Source organism: Myxine glutinosa, chromosome 5 (assembly GCF_964187855.1).
Source record: "Myxine glutinosa chromosome 5, kmMyxGlut1.1, whole genome shotgun sequence".
NCBI classification, from domain to species: Eukaryota; Metazoa; Chordata; class Myxini; order Myxiniformes; family Myxinidae; genus Myxine; species Myxine glutinosa.
The window spans coordinates 104192942-104218809 of record NC_136265.1 but is presented as its reverse complement, the minus strand read 5'-3'; the positions used below and the strand labels follow the sequence as shown (position 1 = coordinate 104218809).

The 25868-nt window shown below is 44.9% G+C and overlaps 2 protein-coding genes and 1 non-coding gene across 3 annotated transcripts; 2 read left to right on the top strand and 1 right to left on the bottom strand.

Moving 5' to 3' along the window:
- Positions 1-1826: 1826 nt before the first annotated feature.
- TRNAA-AGC (transfer RNA alanine (anticodon AGC)) lies at positions 1827-1899 on the top strand. Its single transcript has one exon. It is a non-coding gene; the product is annotated as a tRNA-Ala (tRNA).
- Positions 1847-15632, top strand: CSTF1 (cleavage stimulation factor subunit 1). The gene is made up of 8 exons (XM_068116698.2): positions 1847-2382; positions 5333-5512; positions 7145-7311; positions 8943-9065; positions 9186-9383; positions 11328-11718; positions 11806-12066; positions 15016-15632. The coding sequence occupies exons 2-7, from the start codon at positions 5335-5337 to the stop codon at positions 12063-12065; spliced, it is 1317 nt and encodes a 438-aa protein (XP_067972799.1). The 5' UTR covers positions 1847-2382; positions 5333-5334; the 3' UTR covers position 12066; positions 15016-15632.
- Positions 12288-25472, bottom strand: GSTK1 (glutathione S-transferase kappa 1). The gene is made up of 8 exons (XM_068116711.2): positions 24659-25472; positions 23350-23431; positions 22109-22234; positions 21765-21889; positions 17803-17838; positions 17514-17630; positions 15704-15800; positions 12288-12470 (listed from the first exon to the last, which is right to left on the bottom strand). The coding sequence occupies exons 1-8, from the start codon at positions 24728-24730 to the stop codon at positions 12427-12429; spliced, it is 699 nt and encodes a 232-aa protein (XP_067972812.2). The 5' UTR covers positions 24731-25472; the 3' UTR covers positions 12288-12426.
- Between the last annotated feature and the right edge of the window lie 396 nt (positions 25473-25868).

Below are 25868 nucleotides of genomic sequence, written 5' to 3'. Positions count from 1 at the left end.
GCCTCCCTGAAGGTAGGCAGTTTGAGGGCAACGGCCGTGTCCATGTCGGTAGGTCACCAATGTAGGAGCTGTGCTCCCACGTAATCGGAAGAATGGACGCGACAAAAAGCTGGAATTCATCCGAGTTTCTTTATTGTCACAAAACAACTCGGGTACTCTGTAAAGCCCGTTTATCGAGCAGCAATATATATACACATTATCCCGGAGCGTTTGCCCGGGAAAGGCGAGAGGGGGCGTGGCCGGGCGTCCGGGACGCGGCCTGGCAAGTCGAGGGCGGGCATGCCCGGACGTCCTGGACGAGCCCGGCATGGTGATCGCTCCGCGTCCTTGGTAGGTGCAAGGCGATTGTGTAAACCCAGCGTTAGCCGCTACACTGGAATGATTATGCCTATATACGTTGCACGCATCATTGTGTCGCCGCCGCACAGCCCCTTCCGCCGCCATGTTGCTATGCCCAGTGAATGATTAATTGCGTCCCGCGTTGGCGGAGGTGCGTTATGTTGATGTAAAACATTGTTCACATCGACTTTGAGTCTTTGACTTTCAACTCAAAGAGATCAAAGTCGAGGTGAGTGAAGCACGAGTGTAAATATATCTGCAACGAGTTGGCCTCACAAGGTGGCGACTGTGTGCACCGTGGCGTGTCTGAGGGACCGTTGGTGGCGACAAATTCGCACCGTTCATAATGAATCTTTCCAGTCCTATCGATATCATTAAATATACAGTAATACAGACAATAGTTCAATGGTTTAAATTTGCTTTAATCGGAGATCGTGCTTTGTCGGGTCTAATGTCCGATGGCTTTTTAAAGTTAATCTCTTCGTCACAAATGAGCTTATCACGTGCAAACCGAGGGTTTGGCGCTTCTTCTTCATCACAATATTTCATCGACATACTATTACTGTATCAAAGTGGCGGCTGTTTTTGGTCCGCCTGTTTCTCTCTTTCCGCCCATTGGTTGGACAGCTTGTCTGACTCCGCCCACAACGACGTCATTGGAAGGTAGGCTGACTCCACCCACCGGAATTTTGATTTTCATACAGTTCAGGCAGAACACACCGATCATAATCATATTCACAGTCGCCGTGGCCTACCTTTACATGCCTAAAAGCATAAACTTCAGGGAGCATGCGAGGGAGCGATTTGTTTCCTATACACCGCCCAAAACGGGAGGGTGTTTTCCGCGGATTGTTGTGGTAATATATTGCACTTGGACTAAATCAATGACCTTATTACAAAGTTCGTTTCTGTAAACATATTGAGTTAATCGTCAGTTATTGTATTATTTATAAAATTAATTACATTATTATTTATTATTTATATTATTTATAATATTATATTATATTATAAATCAGTTATTTTAGTCAGTTATGGTAGTTGAGGAGGATTGGTTGGACCATTGGTTGGACAGCTTGTCTGACTCCGCCCACAACGACGTCATTGGAAGGAAGGATGACTCCACCCACCGGAATTTTGATTTTCATACAGTTCAGGCAGAACACACCGATCATAATCATATTCACAGTCGCCGTGGCCTACCTTTACATGCCTAAAAGCATAAACTTCAGGGAGCATGCGAGGGAGCGATTTGTTTCCTATACACCGCCCAAAACGGGAGGGTATTTTCCGCGGATTGTTGTGGTAATATATTGCACTTGGACGAAATCAATGACCTTATTACAAAGTTCGTTTCTGTAAACATATTGAGTTCATCGTCAGTTATTGTATTATTTATAAAATTAATTACATTATTATTTATTATTTATATTATTTATAATATTATATTATATTATAAATCAGTTATTTTAGTCAGTTGTGGTAGTTGAGGGGGATTAGCTCAAATGGTAGAGCGCTCGCTTAGCATGCGAGAGGTAGCGGGATCGATGCCCGCATCCTCCACATTGCCCTTTTTACAGCCCGAAAGTCATGGTAGTTATCTATCTTCCTATTTTTTTTACTTTGTCTCACGATTCTGCACCGAGAACATTTTCTTTTGAGAACAATGTTAATCAAAGTTGAAGAGAAGGAAAAGCACGGATTTGTGCACGGTTTCCGTCAGGCGGGAAATACAAGGGAAGGGCGCGTCGGCCCCGCCCCGCGTGGGCCAGCCGAGGAAGAAGAAGAAGAAGACTAAAATAAGAAGGAGCCAAAGTCGCAGTGGGCCTCTCAAACACCGTTCAAATCTGAATTCCAAACGGTTTCGCCTCATTGAAAGCTGTGGTTGGTTTTCGTCGTGTTAAACGTAAAGTGTTTTATGTTTGTACGAGAACCGGACAATTCGCCGCATGTTGTCATTCTTGGTCCTTTCATTTCGAACTTCCGAGTGAACGAAACGCCGAATCGTGTTTGGGATCTTTCACTCTCTTCGACGACACACAACAGGTAAAACAAACACCATGGTGAATAGGCCTGCTCTGTTAACCAAGGTTATTGTTTCCTCTCCAAGAACATCTCATTTCATCTGCAGTTGATAGGGCTATCTATTTATTACGTACGCAAACATTGTACGATGTTTGGGTCTGTACACGTCGTTCCCCAAACCCAATTATTTCCCCTGTGCGTACGTAATAAATAGACGTCTCTGCTGTGTTAATTTCGATGTTGCATTGAATGCGTTGGAGTGTGTATGTTTACAGTGCGAGCTGGATGGATTTTATTACCACATAGTATGAACATTCCGGCCTGGAGGGACGGACACTCTCTAAGCTGTGTAGCCTGGGTTCAAATCCCGACCCGGCTACAAACTGCCATCCTGGTGGTTCATCAAGGTGTCTCTCGGATGGACGTTAAACTGGGCGTCCCATCTGCCAGCCAGGTAGACGTTGAAGATCCCACGGTGTCCTTCGCAAAGAGTAGGCGAGCTATCGCCGGCACGTTACAAATTCCTGCCCGAACTGGTGCTGGGAGGGCAATGGCAAACCACCTAGTATAATCCTTGCCAATAAACTGCTTTGGCAGTACTGGACCTGACTTTGGGCAGAAATAACGAATAAAAAGAAACTTTCCAACTGCATTTCATGGACCAAACTCGTTAACTCGTTTTTGGGAAAACCACATTTCAAATTTGGCCTCAAAAGCCAGTCGCCGACTGGGAATCCTCCGTCGTGCGAAGTCCTTCCTTGGCACACCTGAGCTCCTCACCACATACAAGGCTTTCATCCGCAGCTCTATGGAATACTGCTCTCCCCTCTGGGCTGGTGCTCCTGCCTCACACCTAGCCCGTCTTCACGCTGTTGAAACCAAAGCGTTCAGAATCATTGGAATCTCCCGCGATGACGCTATCTCCGAGGGCCTTTCACTCACTCACCGCAGGCAGGTTGGTGGTCTTTCCGTCTTCTACCGACTCCTCTCCGGCCTTGCCCCCCCAGCCCTCTCTGGGCTCTGTCCCCAAATATTCCTACAGGTCACACAAGATCTGCCTGCAACCCCCTCTTATGGTTAAACTGCCAAAATCAAGACTTTCTGCTCACCTTCACTCCTTCATTCCTCTTTTCTCCCACCTCTGGAACAAACTCCCTCACTCTCTTCAATCCCACTCCACCCTCCAGGTCTTTAAAACAGCTGTTCACCACCATCTCTTATCCTCCCCCATCCAAAACCTTGATCTTTTCTACCCCCGCTAATTTCGGTCCCCTTGTGTTTTATACCTCTCCCCCCCCCTCCCCTCCCCTTCCCACGCCTCCTGCCCCCAAGCCATCTCCCTCCCACACTTCTCCCTGCTCTCAAATGTTGTGGTTGTGTGCTTCCCCTTCTCTCCCCATCTTGTCTTCCGCTCCCTCTTTTTGTATATTTTGTTTGTCTGGTTGATTTGTTTGTGAAATAAATGTTAGCTCTTTCACGAGCCTCGATTCAGTATACAAAAAAAAACAAACTAGTAATCGAATACACTGAGTACGGTACATCGGGCTTGCAAAGGCATGGTGAATTTACACCGAGGCACCTGATGTCCATGGTATCTGATGGCACCTGATGTCCATGGTATCTGATGGCACCTGATGTCCATGGTATCTGATGGCACCTGATGTCCACGGTATCTGATGGCACCTGATGCCCATGGTATCTGATGTCACCTCTGATGCCCATGGTATCTGATGGTACCTGATGTCCACGGTATCTGATGGCACCTGATGTCCATGGTATTTGATGGCACCTGATGTCCATGGTATCTGATGGCACCTGATGTCCATGGTATCTGATGGCACCTGATGTCCATGGTATCTGATGGCACCTGATGTCCATGGTATTTGATGGCACCTGATGTCCATGGTATCTGTTGGCACCTGATGTCCATGGTATCTGTTGGCACCTGATGTCCATGGTATCTGTTGGCACCGAATGTCCATCGTATCTGATGTCCATGGTATCTGATGGCACCTGATGTCCATGGTATCTGATGGCACCTGATGTCCATGGTATCTGATGTCCATGGTATCTGATGGCACCGGATGTCCATGGTATCTGATGTCCATGGTATCTGATGGCACCGAATGTCCATGGTATCTGATGTCCATGGTACCTGATGGCACCTGATGTCCATGGTACCTGATGGCACCTGATGTCCATGGTATCTGATGGCACCTGATGTCCATGGTATCTGATGGCACCTGATGTCCATGGTATCTGATGGCACCTGATGCCCATGGTATCTGATGGCACCTGATGTCCATGGTATCTGATGTCCATGGTATCTGATGGCACCTGATGTCCATGGTATCTGATGGCACCTGATGTCCATGGTATCTGATGGCACCTGATGTCCATGGTATCTGATGGCACCTGATGTCCATGGTATCTGATGGCACCTAATGTCCATGGTATCTGTTGGCACCGAATGTCCATGGTATCTAATGTCCATGGTATCATGCCAGATCGATTGAGGTGCTTCCTGGTGAATTTTGAATTCCTGGTGAATTAGCCTGGTGTTGGCTTAGCGGTTAGGGTGCCGGCTTGGGATCCTAGGATCCTGGGTTCGAATCCCGGTCGATCCCTGAATTAACGCCAGGTGGGTTGACTCAGCCTGTCATCCTTCCGAGGTCGGCAAATTGAGTACCAGCTTGCTGGGATGAATGATCATGGTGTGTACCCCGATTTAGAATAGGTGCACCGTATCCCTGCGCATCGTAAGAGGCGACCAAGGGTTGGCGTCAGGAAGGGCATCCGGCCATAAAACATTGCCTCAAACAGGGAACCGTGATTGTCGTGGGGCCTGCAAGGCTAACCCCCGCTCTAGCGGGGAAAATGGCCTTAAAACGATCATTCATTCATTCATTCATATTCATATATTCTGGTGAATTTTGACATCACCTTCTCTCTCCCTCTCCCCTTGTTGCAGCGATGAATGCGTGCCGGGGTTTGAAAGTGAGTCTGCGGGAGCGAGAGGCCCTGTACCGTCTCATCATCGGACAGCTGATGTACGACGGACACGGACCGGCCGCGACCGCCCTGATCAACGCTTTGCAGCCGCACCCACCGTGCGCGCCGTCCGAGCGGCTGCTGCACTTGACACACATGGGTGATGCTGCCTGCGCCTCCTTTCGAGTTTAATGATCACGTTTGGGGTTCTGGGATTGTTTGTATCGTTATCATTGCACATTCTTTTGACTCGTCACAGCAACTTTTTCTACACAATGTCGCATCATGGAAGGAGAAGTTGTCCTGGTGTCGACTTCAGCAGCCATGTTGGAGGCCGTCTTTTTAATTGGTTTGTCGACTTGATGGACGTTAAAACGAGGGTTATGAATGATGATCATGGGTTTACTGAAATGTATGGATGCAGTGTTTGGACAACATGATGCGGGATGATTGGACAACATGATGCGGGCTGATTGGACAACATGATGCGGAATGTTTGGACAACATGATGCGGAATGTTTGGACAACATGATGCGGAATGTTTGGACAACATGATGCGGAATTATTGGACAACATGATGCGGAATGTTTGGACAACTTGATGCGGAATGTTTGGACAACATGATGCGGAATGTTTGGACAACATGATGCGTAATTATTGGACAACATGATGCGGGATGATTGGACAACATGATGCGGGATGATTGGACAACATGATGCAGGATGATTGGACAACATGATGCGGGATGATTGGACAACATGATGCGGGAAGATTGGACAACATGATGCAGGAAGATTGGACAACATGATGTGGAATGTTATGACAAGATGATGCAGGAAGATTGGACAACATGATGTGGAATGTTTCGACAACATGATGCAGGAAGATTGGACAACATGATGCAGGAAGATTGGACAACATGATGCAGGAAGATTGGACAACATGATGCAGGAAGATTGGACAACATGATGCAGGAAGATTGGACAACATGATGCAGGAAGATTGGACAACACGACGCAGGAAGATTGGACAACATGACGCAGGAAGATTGGACAACATGATGCAGGAAGATTGGACAACATGATGCAGGAAGATTGGACAACATGATGCAGGAAGATTGGACAACATGATGCAGGAAGATTGGACAACATGATGCAGGAAGATTGGACAACATGATGCAGGAAGATTGGACAACATGATGCAGGAAGATTGGACAACATGATGCAGGAAGATTGGACAACATGATGCAGGAAGATTGGACAACATGATGTGGAATGTTTGGACAACATGATGCGGGAAAAAGACGTTTCCCTTTTCATGATTACTTACAAGTTCAGTTGGTCGAACAGGCCCGCAGGACGGAGATAGCCAATCATTCTCTCAGCAGCGACCCAGATAATCCCAAACATTTGACCTGTTGAGTTCAATTTGGTCATCCCATTTGGTGTTCCTATCTGAACACTTGGCTCGTTCAAGCATCCAAAATTAAAATCCCATTCACCGTGTTTTTGTCCATTGTCGACTCGTGTCCTTGTAATTCATCTAAATGTGCACTTCTGTCTATTTATGACTTTGTACACAAATTGCATGCAGGACAATGTCCTCCCTGAGTCTTGGGTCGATGTAATAAATAAATAACCCTTAATGAGTGAGCACATGGTGTCCGGGTAGTTCTTGGACAGAACAACAATCTAAGCCTGTTGTCCACCCATCGTTTATAATAATGCATCCTCCGAGTGCGACTAACATGCGAACTCTCCTCCTTCACCCACATGTGAATATCGACCTTTAGGATTGGACCAGGATGACGTCGGCAACGCCAATGTGTCGATCGGAAGCCTGGGTCGGGCAGAGGCTGTGGCGCCGGGCTCCGGGGTGGACCTGGAGTTTGACGGGGACGTGCAGACCATCTCGCCCGAGCCGAGCGAGTACGAGACCTGCTACGTGACGTCGCATAAGGTACACAACGGCTGCGGCAAAAGCGATGTGGATGACGTTGGACACGTTGAGTACGGAGAAGTTTTGTTTTCGTTTGTGGGGTTTTTTTGGACAGAAGGGCTTGCAAAATCGTAGGTGCTTTGATGTGATGACGCAATCCATGGAGCGATCGCATCATCTCGCCTGAATGGGATTAAGAGGAGTGATCTGTGGGACGGGATTCATCGTGATCTCGTGTATTACGCATTTGTTAAGAATAGTCAAAAAAAAAAGAAAAAAAAAAGAAAAAAAGATCAATGATGCGGACATCTTGTTTCAGAATGATGCCGATCAATCAATCTTTTTAATATCTGCAATGAAATCTGCATCTCTTCCTTTCTAGGTGCTGCAACTAAATGTTCGCTGTCGCAGGTAACCAGAATGGGATTTGTTTGGTGTGCTTTACTGATCCGGCGTCCAAGCAAATACAGAGTGGCACCATGTTTGGGGTGGGTTGTCCCAATTAGGCCCTGTGGACGCGTGTGCCAGTCCTTAATGGGACTTCACATCCACCAGAGAACCCATAGCGGACACAACCTGATGGCGAATGACGGCTCAGATATTCTTGATAATTGAGAATCAACCATCATACCAATTGATGAGGTGTGGCGGGTGGTATAGGTGTAGCTTATATATGGATTTGATGTTCAGCACGTTTAGCATCCTTCAACCATCTATGGGTAGAGTCACCTTTCACCCATATTTTGGTGAGGATAATCACCAACCATGTTCCCCGGGCATGTGCGGTTTAATAAACGTATGGATTTTATTGATTACTGCGACCTAAATGTTGCCACTCAGACTCTTTATTCATTATTAAACAACAATCGTGGAGAAACTTGTACATCTTACTATAATTCACCAAATGTCCATCCGTTCGAAGGTACCGCAAAAACGGCTCAACCGATCGCAACGATATTTTGGGTGGGTATTCCTGGGACCCCTGGGAGTAAAATAGGCTATATCGTTTTTCCAATTTTTCCAAACACGATGGAATAATATTTACCGATATGAACAGTGATGTGGCTTTTGTTGAAATTCTACGTACCAGGAGAGAGTAGATCGACTCCTGACGAACTCTTCCTATATAAACGTGCGGCTCCGAAGTAACATGGCAGCGTGTGCAAAGCGACTGAGAAACAGGTGTAGCGGCCGCTTCCGTGTTACAGATTCGGCGTGCACTCTTCACACATAAACGTGCGACTGAGAAAGACGTGTAGCGGCCGCTTCCGTTTTGCAGAATTCAATCTTTTTTCAAGATGGGCGCCATGTACTGTTTAGATTTTGATGATTTGCGTGTGATATGATTCAACGGATGTTTATATGAATCGTTTAAAATAAAAAAGCCTTCAATTTCTCATATTTTGCCTTTTCATTTGGGCCTCCCAATTGAAGCCCCACCCTTAGGGCGGGTACCTTTGCTAGTACATATTATATGAATTTCAAGGATATTAGGAGACTATGGACGGATTGTCACAGTATGGTGGGATTTGAACCTGAAGGATCGTAGCATTATGTGCTCAGTTGCGAACACCAACTGGGCCGACCTAATGATGATGCTTCGGATAGCATTTTCCAGCGGATGATTACCAGGTTATCTTGGTGGCGTGCAGGGCCCATGCAGGGCAGTGGCCTACAACCGTGATGGGCAGCTTGTAGCGACCGGATCTGTAGACTCTTCTATCAAAATCCTGGACACCGAGAGGATGCTTGCGAAGAGTGCTACACCTGTCGAGGTACCGGGGTCTAATTTAGGGTGAAGTTGGTGTGCTGATGTCATCATTACAACAACAATGCCAAGATATAAGAATTGTATGCACTATCCCAGTCGACCTTCCCCTTCCTCTTTGGGACAGGTGATGATGATGGAAACCGCACAGCAGAACATGGAGAACCATCCGGTGATTCGTACGCTGTACGACCACGCCGACGAGGTGACGTGCCTCGCTTTCCATCCAAGCGAGCAGATCCTTGCCTCTGGTTCACGGGACTTTACCCTCAAGATGTTTGACTATTCCAAGCCCTCTGTAAAGCGTGCCTGTCGATGTCTACAGGTAAGTAAATAATTTAACATTCCTGTACTGTAATTGTGATAACTCTTCGATTTTGAGATTTTATTTTATTTTATTAAGCGTCGTCCATCGTTGACATTGGCAGCCAAGAACAGTTTTAAAACGGATATCTAGATATGTCATTGTATGGGCTGCCGAAGGACACAAAGGTACACTTTGCGGCCTACCTTCATGGAACACGCTTCAAACGCCGTTTTTGTTTAAGAATGCAATAAAGGTTGTAGGAACCGGTTAGTAATTGGTCAATTGTTTGGCTGGTTCTTCTTCTTCCTCTTTCTTTTCATATGATGCATTCTTTCTTGCCAAATACAGTAGACTAGTGGTTTTTCCACCTCTAGTTTTACAGCCTTTTTTCCAATCCCCTACAACATATTAAACTGAAACTTGGTACATAGCTTTATTATCTATATTGTCGTGTGATTCCCTCCCAGTTGACACCAGGAGAGTCACGGATTGCCAATAGCGAGCTTTTAACTCCGAAGGCGATGCCCAAATGCGGATTTTATATACACGGGGAAAGGAAGGGGAAGAGGAAGCTGAAGCTTACCTGTCGTGATCGCCAGCAGTCCCAACCTGCAAAAAGCAACTCAAACCGAGGCGGATTTAAAATGTACAAAAATAAACAGGTTTATTAAAACGGAATGCCGGGACAAAGAAAAGCGCGACGGTAAAACTAAGTTCCTAAATGGAGCGCTCCCGCACACAGAACCAAACACAGACGAAGGGATAAAACAACGTTGGAAAATAAAAACGTGGTTTATTGTACACTTAGCTCTTATCAGCTCAGGGGGATCTCGCCAGGAATCGTCAAGGCTCTGGAGGTCCAGCCGGCGTTGCGCGCGTTGGTGGGAACTCGGCCTCGTTGCACTGTAGCGGCAAGCCATGCGTCGTTTCCGCCTGCAAAACTCTGCACGTCTCCCGGTGGCGTCTGACCACGGCCGGTCCAAGCACAAACGCGCGAGGGAGAAGAACAAGGGAACCAGAGGAGGGCAAGAGCAGGGCAAGATCGGAGGGTCAGAGGGTCAGAAAGCAAGAGGGCAAGAGCGGAGGGCAAAAGAGAAAATGTCGGTCCTCCGACATTCGGCTAAACAGAATTTATTACATGGTAATGGTTCTTACCCGACATCCGGCGCATGATACCTACACAAATCTACCTGACTCTACATATCACTACCCCACAAACATAACAATATTATAAAAGGAGCCGTGTCTGTTTGTCGTGTTATAACTTGAGAACAGATAAACGGATTTCAATAAATCCAAATACGGTGGATTCGAGTAACTCCCGGGGGTTTGTGATAAATAAATAAAAAAAATTTTGAATTCTTTTTAATGGGTACATGGACACGCGTGTGAAAACTGCAAATGCCAACATGTGATGTTGGTTATCCCTGCACGGAGAGCAGAATCTCCCAGGAATCCTTTTTTTTCTTCTTCTTCTTCCCCCATAGATTAGCCATCGCAGCAAAGATTGGTATTTCCATCGGCGAAGCGACGGGTCTTATATTCTCGTGTATAATAAGATACAGAACAAGTTCGAGTTTCAGGCCCTTTCGTCAATTTTTCACAGTTATGCCGTTTTTGGACTTTGAAAATATCACATCGGTAGGGGACGTATATTTCAAAGCAATTCTCGCTCTTGTTTTGTTTTTCTGTCTATAAAAGCTGCTAAAACCACAGTCCTTATCCTGGACATGATGAATGTACAAAGTCTTCCAAAAAGACTTCCTGTCAGTTTGCTGGAATGTTAACATCTGTCTAAGCGAGGATTTGCTTTCTGTCTTGGAGGCAAAATGAGTCTCTATTTTATAAGCGGTTTGCACGGTTCGGATTGCATGTACTGTACTATAAAACTGTATAAATGTGACACACATAACTTAATGTCTCTTCCTCTTTCTCATCCCCCTCCGAATCCCCACGCTCCAGGAGGCGGAGCCACTGCGTTGCCTCGCTTTCCACCCCTCTGGAGACTTCCTGCTTGTAGGCACGGCACATCCTACGCTGCGTTTGTATGACACCATGACGCTCGCTTGCTTCGTGTCGCCCCAGCCCCGTGACCAGCACACAGACGCCCTCACCGCCGTCGCCTTCGCACCCTCTGCCTCCACGTACGTTTCGGCGTCGCGTGACGGTGCCATCAAGTTGTGGGATGGCATTTCGGGGCGCTGCATATCGACGTTCACGCGCGCACATGCTGGCGCGCCGGTTTCCTCCGTGGCGTTCACACGTAATGGGAAGTACGTGCTCAGCAGTGGAAAAGATTCCGTTGTGCGGCTCTGGGAAATTTCTACGGGACGCGCACTGCTTACCTATACAGGTAAGATATGTCGGTGTGTTTCATCTCGGTCATCTTTGCATCTCGTTTTTCGCTCCCTTCCTCCATGACATTGCCGTTCTATTTCAGGTGCTGGCTTGAGTGGCAAACCGACGCACCGTGTGCAGGCCGTGTTCAACCACACCGAGGACTTTGTGCTTCTACCGGACGAGTGGGCGGTGAGCCTTTGCGCTTGGGAAGCTCGCACGGCGCAACGAAGGGGCTTGCTCGCCCTCGGTCACAACAACACAGTTCGTGCGGTGGCGCACTCCCCGACCGCTCCGGGCCTGATGACCTGCAGCGACGACTTCCGTGCTCGATTTTGGTACCGGAGAACCGGCGCCGACTGATGTACGTTCCACTCCGCCTCCTTCCCTTCTCATCCCTCCCTCTGAGCTTTCTCTTCTTAATTAACACTGGGAAGGTTAAACAAAATACAGGTGCTGTAATTTATCTGTCTGACCCGCTGAGATCTTTATCGTTTTGGTCTAAAGCCCATCCTATTTGTGTCCATTGGAAATAAAATAAGTAACTGTCGCCATGGCGCCCCATCAATTTCACAATGAACATGGTGGCAATTCGGAAATCTTCTTTTATTGAAATGTCACTTTAAAATCTGAATGTAGTGAAAATATATCGATTTAGTGCATGATTGGTTAATGAGAAGAAGTGGACCACCGATTTACTTGCTGTAGCAACCGTCGATTAGAGTCACATCTTGGGTGAAGGTGGCACTGGCCCATACCACTTCTCACCTGTGCGGAAGATAAAAGGTGGGCGAAAGCAGGACAAGGCATTCTGGGATATACGTATGGAATGTGCATACATTTTGACTCAATTTCTAGAGATGACGTGCTTTGCCGTTTGCGCGTTTCAAACAAACATCTGGAGCTATCATTCGGCACATCTGTCTTACCTTAATGTATTTAGCACACCTGTCGCACAATCACACTCCAACGTCAATGTGAGACCTTTAATCGTTCGTAATGGAGCTCGTACGTAGATCACATGACGTTGGTCCACATCCGTGTGCTTCAACATGAATTGCAATGCTATCAGTCAACAATGTGTCAGTCAACTCTGTGTCCTTTCCTCCTGACAAGGTGGAAAAGTTTCTGTCAACCCTCGACTCTGATTCTGCAACTGGACCTGACGGCATCAGCCCATGGGTCCTAAAATCTTGTTCTTCCGCTCTTTCACTCCCTCTCTCTGTTCTCTTCACCCTCTCTTTTGCTCAAGGTCATCTGCCATCTGCTTGGAAATCTGCCAACATCACCGCTTTGCACAAAAAAGGTGCAAAAACAGATCCCAGCAACTACAGACCAATCAGCCTTCTCCCAATTATCAGCAAAGTCATGGAATCCATCATTGCTTCAGATATGAAATCTTTCCTCTTCACCAATGGCTTGATCTCTGATCATCAATTTGGTTTCAGACCTGGTCACTCTACTCTGGACATGCTGCTTCTGCTTTCTCAACAATGGATGGAGGTCCTCAATGCCAAACAGGAAATTAGAGCTGTCTCCCTTGACATATCACGTGCCTTCGATACGGTCTGGCACCCCGCTCTGCTGACCAAACTCTCCTCTTTTGGTATCCATGGAAATCTCCACGCATGGCTGGCGGACTTCCTCTCGAGTCGTAGTCAACGTGTGGCCCTGAATGGGTTTCTCTCATCTCCTCTTCCTGTTCAGGCTGGAGTTCCCCAAGGCAGTGTTCTGGGCCCTGTGCTTTTTCTGGTCTTCATCAATGATCTCTCTGACTCTCTTGAAAATCCTCTCTATCTCTTTGCTGATGACTCTACTCTCTGTCGCTCCATTCTTCATCCCTCAGATCGGCAATCCTCACTCTCTGCAGACCTGGACAAAATCAGACTGGGCAAACAAGTGGAACATGTCTTTCAATCCTGACAAATCTCACACTCTTACTATGTCTCTCCGAAAAGACCGACTGGACAACCCTCCCATCCACTTTCTGAATAATCCTCTCCAAGAAGTTCTGTCACTCAAGCTTTTGGGTCTCACTGTCTGCCATGATCTTTCCTGGGAAAACCACATTTCAAATCTGGCCTCCAAAGCCATTCGCCGACTGGGCATCCTCCGTCGTGCGAAGTCCTTCCTTGGCACACCTGAGCTCCTCACCACATACAAGGCTTTCATCCGCAGCTCAATGGAATACTGCTCTCCCCTCTGGGCTGGTGCTCCTGCCTCACACCTAGCTCGTCTTCACGCTGTTGAAACCAAAGCATTCAGAATCATTGGAATCTCCCGCGATGAAGCTAACTCCAAGGACCTCTCACTCACTCACCGCAGGCAGGTTGGTGGTCTTTCCGTCTTCTACCGACTCCTCTCTGGCCTTGCCCCCCCCCAGCTCTCTCTGGGCTCTGTCCCGCAAATATTCCTACAGGTCGCACAAGATCTGCCTGCAACCCTCTTATGGTTAAACTGCCAAAATTAAGACTCTCTGCTCACCTTCACTCCTTCATTCCTCTTTTCTCCCACCTCTGGAACAAACTCCCTCACTCTCTTCAATCCCACTCCACCCTCCAGGTCTTTAAAACAGCTGTTCACCACCATCTCTTATCTTCCCCCATCCAAAACCTTGATCTTTTCTATCCCTGCTAATTTCACCCCAATTCCACTTTTTTGAAATACCAACTTCTGTCTTGGAAGTCCTTGGTGTCCTTGTGTTTGATACCTCTCCCACCCTCCACCCCCCTTCCCACGCCTCCTCCCCCCAAGCCCTCTCCCTCCCACACATCTCCCTGCTCTTAAATGTTGTGTGCTCTCAAGTGTTTGTGTGCTTAGCTTCTCTTGTCTTCCGCTCCCTCTTTTTATATATTTTGTTTGTCTGGTTGATTTGTTTGTGAAGTAAATGTCAGCTCTTTCACGAGCCTCGATTCAGTATACAAAAAAAAAAAAAAAAAAAATGGACGAACACGTATGGCGTCAGCAATTTGAACTCGGGTTCCTTGCATCACAAGCCCAGGGGTCCAGATCGTAAAGGTAAACAGGCCAACCCACATTGTGCTTGAGTAAGATTGAAGTGAAAACCTTTGTGTATTGTATCAATGCTTTGTGTGTCGGACGTGGCTGTAACGCAGGACGTAATCTTGACAATTAAGTCAGCTTTAGTTTATACTTGATAACAAGCCTGAAACGGTGTAATAACCGGTCACAGACCCCATGAAGCATGCATAAGGAAAAAGTCACTCGGTGCCATTGCTGTGATCGACCCCTCCAACCATTACTTCTTCTAGCCTCACTCTTCCTGTCCTCTTCTCCCTTCATCCTCCCACAGAACACCTCACTTCTGGCCTCGATCCTTCTGCCCTCTCGTCCCTCGGTCATCCTCCAGCCCGCCAAGAATACAATGTCCTTCCAAAATCCCATGTGAAGTTACCCTTCCAAATTCTAAACCGAAAGTTCCTCTCAATTCTTTCATCCCTCTAACCATTCTTCCTTGAAACCTGTGTCTGTTGTCTCATAATCCTCTTTCCAGTATTTTAAGAGTGATGCCCATTGCTTTCTCCCATACTTGAAGAATATTAGTGTTTCTAATGTTTGGCCTTTTAGTGTTTGAAGAATATTAGGTTTGGCCTTTTAGTGTTTCCATCTGAACCTCTGACTGAAATGTCCCTGGAGTTCATGTAAAAGTACACGGATGTCTACTAATGTGTTCGCTCTGTCTTCGATCTATGTACTGTACGTGTTCCTCCCAGAGCCTTACATACCCATCCCCGATCCCCTCCCGCCCCTTCCTTTTTGTCACACGTATGCGGTGTCTGTCTCCATGTTTCCCTTTCTATCCCCAGCCATTCTTTTTCATTTACCACCCTGTGTTGTTTTAGTTTAGATCCTCCATGAGTTGATATTTTTTGTTTATAAGGTTAAAAAATAAAAAAAAACATTTTGGCTTTTGCTGTTCCCCTTTTTGCGCTCAATTTACCATTCTGTGTTCTCCCCAAGTTACACAAATATTTCTGTACCGAGTAAGTCGGCCAAGAGCTCCATGCGATCGGAGCCAAAGAGCGAGAAGGAAGGACTCCCGGGAAGATGCACCACGAGCCACGGCATGCCAAAAGCCTGGGAAGATAAAATCACGGATGTGAGTAACCACACTTGCAGTGGAGAATCCAAGCGTGGTTCAGACTGACGTGTGCAGAACATTTCATGAAGCGGACGAGAATGGTACGGATGAAACATGTCGGCAAGCATCAAAGGGAGGGGGAAAAAAACATTTACGATAATTAAATAGTTGGACCAGTTTGAATTAAAATTGACCATTGAAGGGGGCAATAAAAGTGGAAAAATTGCCAATTCGTAAATCGAACGTGTTCAAAAAGGCCTCATCAACCCCCCGTAACATCGCATACCTGCAAAGAGAGAGACAAATATCTATTTTTTTCCCCCAAATAATACTTATTCTCTGAATCGATGTTCTTGGTATTTATCAAAGTGGATGATGAGCTTTATGGCCAAAAAAGGGGTTAAAAGCATTTCCGTTGATGTTAACCGGGGATATGGTGGTGGTATCTTGGCGGCCGAGCAGACCCTCGTGTCCCTTCAAACACCTTATGCCATTACTGATCGATCACTGTATGGTAAGAAGCTTGGCGAGGTTTATTTTGGACAGGCCCGTCTCGTTTGTGGCAAAAGCAAACAAAAAGAACGATCAAATGGCAGAAGTTTGGCACGTCTAATGAACAGGATACATTAGCAAGTGTAACGACTGCTGTATTAACAACACAAATTGGACTTTTAAAAACGTGGGGTCAGAAATTGTCATCGAATTAAATTTGTTTTATTCAAAGTCAAGGCTCGTGGAGGAGCTCGAACAGATCACGACATAACAACTGGAGGGGACCAGGAGCAGGATTGAGGGAGACTTGGACAAATAAGGGGTAGGATGGGAGGACGCATGGGGTGGGCAGGATTGATACAGAAGCAAACGCTCAGGAAGAAAAACAGGAAAGTTGGGAGGAGAAGGGGTCGGGGGGCTAATGAGGGTAGAAAGTGTCGTGCTTTTGGATGGGAATGATCTGAGATGGTGATGAACTGCTGTCTTGAGGACTTGGAGGGAAGAGTGAGATTGAAGAGAATGTGGAAGTTGGTTACATAGGTGTGGAAAAGAAGAAGAAAGAATGAGTGAAGGTGAGCAGTGATTCTGGATTTTGGGAGTTTTGCGAGAATGGAGTTGCTGGCGAACCGTGTGTGCCCTGCATTTACCTGAGGGAAGTGGAGAGGGGGTTAAAGGGGACACATAGCATGGAAAGAGCAGAAGACGCAATAGCAGAAAGGAGGTGGTAGGAGATGGGCAGACCACACACCTGTCTGCAATGGGAGAGCTTTTTTTTGTTTTGTTTTGTCAAAACATGTCCACAAATTTTTGAGATGTCACGCTATATATAGTGTCTGGCCCTATCTCCTAATGGTGAAGATTCACTTTAAAAATTCCAGTATCCGGATCCGGAATGTAAAGTTGTAATTTGCATCAAAAATTTTCACATCCGCATTTTGGAAGGGTTAAGAAATATGATCGCTTGTTTTCTTTACCTGAGGAAGGAGAGCACGTGTTTCGTCAGACGTAACCACATGCCCTGCCTTTTATGATTCAAGCATTCTTTAAAATCACGCCAGTTTGACTGTCATCCTCATTTTAAATGCCAAGTCAGGAGACATGTTCCACGTGCGTATATGTTTCACAATTTCAGTAACTTTCACTATGGTTAACGTAATAAAAGCGTAACATTTTTAATTTAACCTAAAGATGAACATCACCATCGGCGTCAGGCTCACCCCATTCTCTATTGCATCATTGGTCACTTTCTTGAGTCGTTCTTTCACTTCAGACGTCTCGTGCAATGCCGTCAGCTGTGCGATCATCGTGGGAGTCAACCCGGCCTCCTTAGCGGCCTGCGTGGGCCGAGGAGGACAGCAAACCAACGTCAAAAGGAATCCGAGTTGCAAATACAAACCAGGGTAAAAAAATCCATTAGGCGATCGTGTTTGTGTTCACGGTCAGAATTCCGGGCCTGTGTATTGGCGTATCGCATAGCACGCAATCGGCGTCTTGAGATTCACTTACAGCAGTGAGGCTGTCGAGTTTGGTTATATCTTCATCCTGAAAGAAGGCAGGTGTATCGGCAATCAGATCTTAACGTCATCTCAAAACCACACTTAATCCCTCCCAAATAAAAAATATGCCTTTAAAAGCTTGCAAGGGCAACAACACCAACCACAGCGCATAACCATCAGCTTTCTCCAGGATCACATCACATCAATCCTTGCTTTTTACGTTTCTCTCATATTGTATATCTACAGTTTCTACAAACCCCATCTGCATTTTTTAGGACCAGTATGCGATGAAAGGGGGGAAAATGTAAAATGTTGCACACTTACCTATTGTGAAAATCATGTCAAAAACCTATTGCATTGACAAAATAAATGACAAGATAATTAAATGAAGACATTCGTGTATTTTTCAATTGACTAGCGGAAATAGCTGTCACAGACAGGTTTGATAGGATTGCGTTGTATTTGATAGGATGGGAGGGCCGTGGAACAGCAACGACAATCCTATGATGGTTGGACTTGAAGCACCGACAGTGACGACATCATCCGGCACGATTAACACTTTGGCAAAAGTTTACTTTTCACCGGTCTGAACGGAATAAAATTTTGAAGTAAATTTCGGGGCCGTAAGCAGAATTGTAACTATTATTATTTATACCTATGAAACTTGGTGACGATATGTGAGATGATAAGAGAGGAGATGGAGAATGGCACAGATTGACACCTTCATATTTGTATACGAAAGCAAGGAAATGAAGGGAGAATTTTACTGCAACTAATAGTACATGTCTGCAGTACAATTGTGTTATGTGGGATATTGCAGGGTCAATGAGTACCTGACGTCTCCCCATGCGGTGCTGGTAATCATTCTGTAACGATGGCTGGCTGCCCTGCTACAACCGAGCACTGTTACTGAATACCGAGGAATCATCAGATTCTTCCTTAAGGTTGCAAACAGTGTGACATTCTTAGGAGAACGCACGACATGGTATATGAGCTGTACATCGCAGAAAAATGTGTATGGATGGTGTGTACGGTTGTGAAAGTACTGCCAAGACAGATAATAAATTGTCAAATTTGTCGAGTATGTTCAATAATTTGTCGTCAAATTTGTCGAGTATCTTCAATAATTTGTCGTCAAATTTGTCGAGTATCTTCAATAATTTGTCGTCAAATTTGTCAAGTATCTTCAATAATTTGTCGTCAAATTTGTCGAGCATGTTCAATAATTTGTCGTCAAATTTGTCGAGTATCTTCAATAATTTGTCGAGTATCTTCAATAATTTGTCGTCAAATTTGTCGAGCATGTTCAATAATTTGTCGTCAAATTTGTCGAGCATGTTCAATAATTTGTCGAGCATGTTCAATAATTTGTCGTCAAATTTGTCGAGTATCTTCAATAATTTGTCGTCAAATTTGTCGAGTATGTTCAATAATTTGACGTCAAATTTGTCGAGCATGTTCAATAATTTGTCGTCAAATTTGTCGAGTATCTTCAATAATTTGTCGTCAAATTTGTCGAATATCTTCAATAATTTGTCGTCAAATTTGTCGAGCATGTTCAATAATTTGTCGAGTATCTTCAATAATTTGTCGAGTATCTTCAATAATTTGACGTCATATTTGTCGAGCATGTTCAATAATTTGTCGTCAAATTTGTCGAGTATGTTCAATAATTTGTCGTCGCATTTGTCGCGTATGTTAAATAATTTGTCGAGCATGTTCAATAATTTGTCATCAAATTTGTCGAGCATGTTCAATAATTTGTCGTCAAATTTGTCGAGCATGTTCAATAATTTGTCGTCAAATTTGTCGAGCATGTTCAATAATTTGTCGTCAAATTTGTCGAGCATGTTCAATAATTTGTCGTCAAATTTGTCGAGCATGTTCAATAATTTGTCGTCAAATTTGTCGAGCATGTTCAATAATTTGTCGTCAAATTTGTCGAGCATGTTCAATAATTTGTCGTCAAATTTGTCGAGCATGTTCAATAATTTGTCATCAAATTTGTCAAGTATCTTACTATAATTCACCAAATGTCTGTCCGTCTGTCTGTCCGTTCGAAGGTACCGCAAAAACGGCTCAACCAATCGCAACGATATTTTGGGTGGGTAATCCTGGGACCCCCTGGAGTAAAATAGGCGATATTGTTTTTCCAACTTTTCCAAATTTTCCAGTTTTTCCAAACACGATGGAATAATATTTACCGATATGAACAGTGATGTGGCTTTTATTGAAATTCTACAAATACTGTTTAGATTTTGATGAGAATTATGAACCTGCAGCGAATGCGGATGTGGACAGATGACGGCAATGCGCGAGTTTGATAATATCCAAATACAACCGTCATTCAATCGTAATGTTAGACCCTGGTGTTGGGCTAGCGGCTAGGGTGCCGGCTTAGGATCCTAGGATCCTGGGTTCGAATCCCGGTCGATCGCTGAATTAACGCCAGGGGGGTTGACTCAGCCTGTCATCCTTCCGAGGTCGGCTAATTGAGTACCAGCTCACTGGTAATTCCCTGTTTGTCGTTAAAGGCGGCAAAAAGGGTTGGCGTCAGGAAGGGCATCCGGCCGTAAAACATTGCTTCAAAAAGGGGACCGAAAAACAACAACAACCACGGCTCCCGAAAAAGGCCAACCCCCGCTTTGCGGGGAAAAATGGCCTCTAAAGGTGTTTTTTTATATTTTTATTCAATCGTAATGTTAAATCGTTAAACGTTAATCGTGTAAATCGTTTTGTTAAAGTATCAATTGATGATTGGAATTGAATGAATACAATTACGATTTTGAATTCGTAATTGTGTTCACCCAACCGTACGGAACTTCACATCAGGATTTAAATATTTGTTTGTCATGAATGTTGTTAAAAGTTTCTTTTTTTATATGGATGTTACACAACTCACAATAAGTTAGGGATATTGGCAGGTTCTTCGGTGTGGTTGATTTTGTGTATTAATTATGTTGAAAAAAGTTGTTGGTCCTTATTCTATGGTTATTAATGTGTGGAAAAAACAAAGCATTCTTGATTTTAATACCCAAACCCTAACCCCTATAAAAAATTCACTCACTCCCACAATATCCCTAACTTATTGTGTGTAGTGTATTTAATTTGTGATTGGAGTTATGCTGTTTGGAATGAAAAAAAGAGATATCGAGTTCAAATGAATGACAGAATGCCATGATGGTTTCTACTTTCTAAACGTGAATGCGCGGATCACCATATGCAGATTCGCCATTGACTGGGTATGGAAGAAACATACCCGTTTGTTTGCGAACGGGTACGTTTTTCATGGAAGTCCTTCACGAACTTGCTGTCCATGTCTGACGTGCGACTGAAAGTGCTACAGTAATGTGGAATTTATTGGTTTCATGCTTTAGCATTCGCCGTTTCTTCATTGTTTGATTGCTTCTGGCCTCCCACCCGTGCATAGCACGGGTACCTCACTAGTGTTCAATAATTTGTCGTCAAATTTGTCGAGTATGTTCAATAATTTGTCGAGTATGTTCTATAATTTGACGTCAAATTTGTCAAATTTGTCGAGCATGTTCAATAATTTGACGTCAAATTTGTCGAGCATGTTCAATAATTTGACGTCAAATTTGTCGAGCATGTTCAATAATTTGTCGTCGCATTTGTCGCGTATGTTAAATAATTTGTCGAGTATGTTCAATAATTCGTCGTCAAATTTGTCGAGTGTGTTCAATAATTTGTCGAGTATGTTCAAGAAGTTGTTGTCAAAGTTAAATTTGCAGAGATGCGTTTCAGATACCTTAAATGTAAATCCTCCAAAGATTCCAATGATTTGCCTCCCCCAAATCCCCAAAAAGTAAACCTCAGTATAGTAGATGCTTGAGACAAGGACATAAACAAGTAGATATGCTGGTAACTAGCACTAATGAGATCCTTCCTTTATGCTGTGAATTGTCGACATTTCCTTTGTGGTGGTTTTATTTTTTGTGAGAATTATCTTACCCGTGACCAAATTCGGATCCAAAATTGCCTGCTGAGGGATTCGAGAAGGGGCGAGTTTCCTATCCCGCCGTTCTTTTCGTGAACGATCTCCAAGGCCGTCAGGAACCTCTGGGCAGAAAGAGTACCTGTGGAACAATGCACAGAATGTTCTTGTAAATTGCTCGGTGTTTTGGTGTTGCCTACATTTCAGCAAATTGATTATTGCAGTAATAAGGAAATGGTGTCAGAAGTGGGATTTCTATTGAGCTGGGAAACTGAAAACAACAACACACATCATACAAAAACAAAGATCTAAAATCAATTTTATGGAGGATATGATTAGAGACCGTTGTGCACCAACTTACCTTTAGTAATGACATCAAAGAAATCGGCAGGAAAGTGGAAAGGTACCTTGCAGAATTTTCCAAGACGAACAATATCTGACTGGAGGTAAATCCCCTTTTTGGGAATGGTTGCTGGTGGGCTGTTACCTGGATAATACAGGATCAACTGATGGCCAAATACAACACAAATAGGCTCCGAAGGCCCACTGATATTTTATGAGGTTCAGCCCAAAGGTTCCATCATTCCTAATCCTAAATAAGAGTAACAGTGACGTAACAAAAACAATACTGAACCAAATCTAACAAAAATGTACATGTGCCCCAGTGTATTGTTTCTGTCAGGGTGACATCTGGAGGAGGGGGTTAAAGGTGGGATGAATACCCCAATTATCTATGTAAATTTGTGCTGTATAGTGAGTGCCACCTGGTGGTATCTTGTATGACAAACCAACTTCTCATACAAAGTTTAAACAACTTGATAATTTGTTTAAACAATTTGATGTTGATATCTGAATGAGAATAATTCCACATTTTCAAATTGTTTAATTTCGCTCATTTTAAGCAGAGGTTTAAACCAAAGCATCTAATGCTGAGCTTTGTGATCACCAACACCTTTAACTTAAAAACTCACGAGAGTGGATTCACCTTCAGGGACAACCCTCTGACATGGCCGAGTCTGAGAGCTCATGGTTCAATCCCCAATCATCATCCATGTATTGACAGGTCACATGACCTGTGTAGTGACTCAAGAACCAAGTATAATTTGAGTGTAGCCTCAAAGGCCTCAAGAGATTGTTGTGCACCGCTCCTTTCCTATGCCATCTCCAAGCGCTGCATGATCGGTGCCCGGCGATGACGCACGCTGAAAGGGGGGCGGTGTACTTTGAATGAATCTGTACTTGTTCCGGATCTTTCCAAAATAACTTCTAAGTGCAAGGCAAAAAAGTGGTGTTGGTGGTGTGGGGTTGTCCACAAGGTACAACCATGGAACACCACTCCCAAAGAGTTAGGTTTCTGCTGAAATGGTTACGTCAGCAGGACAAAATGGGAAAGGAGTTAAAAGCGTTGGGTAAGAAGAAGAAGATGGAAGGGCATTCAAAAACCTGCTGTTTTAGCATAAGAGCTTGTGCTGGCCCTTTATCGCACGTTCATCAATTACGTCCTCACATCCCGACACCACCAACTACATATGATGATGAATGCAACCGCACAAAAGCGATGGAAGCTTTTGGTCAATGCGCCCAACATATCCACACATTTACCTGTCGCTTTCATGATTCCTCCCAGGAATGCCGGGCGAAACTGCATTTGAATGTTCCACACGGGTTTGTATCGACAAAGAATCTGGGAATGGACGAGGAAAAGCATAATGGGACAAACAGTCAGACACACCCGTCATGTATCCAATCTCAAGGTTAATCAAATTATGGCTGGTAGATTGGCGCACAGGTACGCACACACCTCTGGGCTGTCTCGCCTGGGTTTGAATCCCAACCCAGCTATAAACTGTGACCAGGGCGAGACATCGATGTGCGCCGTCCCCTTTAATGGACGTTAAGCTGGGCGTCTCATCTGCTAGCATTCCTTGGTGGACGTTAAAGATCCCAAGGTTTCTGCGAAGAGTAGGTGAGCTATCTCCGGCACGCTGAACATATTCCTGATCTAAACCACAAGGGGCACCGCATCAGCAGCACAGCGAAGCCCTCAGCCATGTGCTGCATATGAAAGAAGAAGAAGAATACAATTATCATCACAACTGCACATCTCATTTGTGGGTTTCTCTTTCAAACACCTTTACCCACTTTTATTGGTGACTAAATATCATAATAATCGATGATCCCATCCAGGTGCACCGGAAACATTTCAGGATTGATGTGAAAAAATGATAAGAAACCATGAAAAATGCATTTTAGTCTCCACCGACGAAGTCGCTCGAGACATTATGTTTTCAGGTTGTTGTTTCCGTCCGTCCGTGACAGGTTTTCGTTACTGCAATAATTTGACAAAGGCTGAAGGGATGTCAGTGAAACTTAGTACAGGGTTGTATAATGAGGTAAAGATGAACTGATTTTGGGGTCAAGAGGTCAAAGGTCATGTCATCAGCTGAAGGGATTTTGAATCAAACTTGGCACAAGTGTGTATAATGATGTCATAATGTGGGCGGAGACATATCAGTCGACGTCATGACGGCGGCGAGTGTCGTTCTCCTTTATTCCGTAAGGTCATCTCCCTCACTCCCTGTAATGAGGGTCACGACCTCCCCTCACATAAAGTGGTCATCTCACCATGAAAAGGGCACACATTATATTATAATTACATATATGTAAACATATAAACACGAGTCAAATCATTGCTTATTTGAGAATTTTGTATTTCTCTTATCGCTCTCTTTTGAGGCCTTCGCGGCCTTGAATTCCCGCCCGTTTCTATCCGAGGCCCGGGCTGTCCGGGGCGATACATTCCATCTACAATCGAGATAGAGATTGTTCGGATCGATAATGGAGATCGATTGTAAGCACCCGAAACGCGGAGACAGACGTTCATCTTTATCATGAACAAGACTCACGATACCTCGAACCCGATCCATGTGTAGGGAGAGATAACGTCGAAGTACAAGTCGAGAACTCTCCTGCTGGAAGCCATTATCACGACGAGCTGGATCGTTGATGACGGATTGTTTGGATCCGTCACACTGGAAGAGATGGATCGATGATGGCGGATTGTTTGGCTCCGTCAGACCGGAAGAGATGGATCGATGATGGCGGATTGTTTGGATCCGTCAGACCGGAAGAGATGGATCGATGATGGCGGATTGTTTGGCTCCGTCAGACCGGAAGAGATGGATCGATGAGGACGGATTGTTTGGCTCCGTCAGACCGGAAGAGATGGATCGATGAGGACGGATTGTTTGGATCCGTCAGACCGGAAGAGATGGATCGATGATGGCGGATTGTTTGGATCCGTCAGACCGGAAGAGATGGATCGATGATGGCGGATTGTTTGGATCCCTTAGACCGGAAGAGATGGATCGATGATGGCGGATTGTTTGGCTCCGTCAGACCGGAAGAGATGGATCGATGATGGCGGATTGTTTGGCTCCGTCAGACCGGAAGAGATGGATCGATGATGGCGGATTGTTTGGATCCGTCAGACCGGAAGAGATGGATCGATGATGGCGGATTGTTTGGCTCCGTCAGACCGGAAGAGATGGATCGATGATGGCGGATTGTTTGGATCCGTCAGACCGGAAGAGATGGATCGATGAGGACGGATTGTTTGGATCCGTCAGACCGGAAGAGATGGATCGATGAGGACGGATTGTTTGGATCCGTCAGACCGGAAGAGATGGATCGATGATGGCGGATTGTTTGGCTTCCTCAGACATGTAAATTGAGCGAGTTTTGTGATAATCTCCGAACATTCAGACAAAGCGATATTTTATGAAAGACAAGGAAGAATATCAGACAAACATCACACAAAAAATACATTTGGCTTGTCGCCCCGTTCATTCATTCGACATTCAATTCGACATTCGTCACATTCATTCATTCAATTTGCTTCATTCGACGATGAATTCAAAATGTATATATTTTAATTAATTCTTCGTTTTTGGAAGTTTCGTTTGTGAAAATGAATAATTAGCGAAACTTTGTAAAATGAAGAATATTTATTAATGTGAATAAAAGTAGGTGTTGGATATTACCGGTGGTGTCAGGATTCGAACCTGAGATCTTTGATAAAGACTCGAAGTAACCACTCGGCCCCGCCAGCACCGCTTGCT

Bases quoted from the DNA above. Each gene is read 5' to 3' on its own strand.
- CSTF1 (XM_068116698.2), top strand. From the start codon at position 5,335: ATGAATGCGTGCCGGGGTTTGAAAGTGAGTCTGCGGGAGCGAGAGGCC. The intron at 5,513-7,144 runs GTGATGCTGCCT...ATCGACCTTTAG, and splicing joins GCTGCACTTGACACACATGG to GATTGGACCAGGATGACGTC. The intron at 9,384-11,327 runs GTAAGTAAATAA...CCCACGCTCCAG, and splicing joins GTGCCTGTCGATGTCTACAG to GAGGCGGAGCCACTGCGTTG.
- GSTK1 (XM_068116711.2), bottom strand. From the start codon at position 24,730: ATGGCTTCCAGCAGGAGAGTTCTCGACTTGTACTTCGACGTTATCTCT. The intron at 23,432-24,658 runs GTATCGTGAGTC...GTCCATTCCCAG, and splicing joins ACACATGGATCGGGTTCGAG to ATTCTTTGTCGATACAAACC. The intron at 17,839-21,764 runs GTAAGATAATTC...GCCTTCTTTCAG, and splicing joins GGATCCGAATTTGGTCACGG to GATGAAGATATAACCAAACT.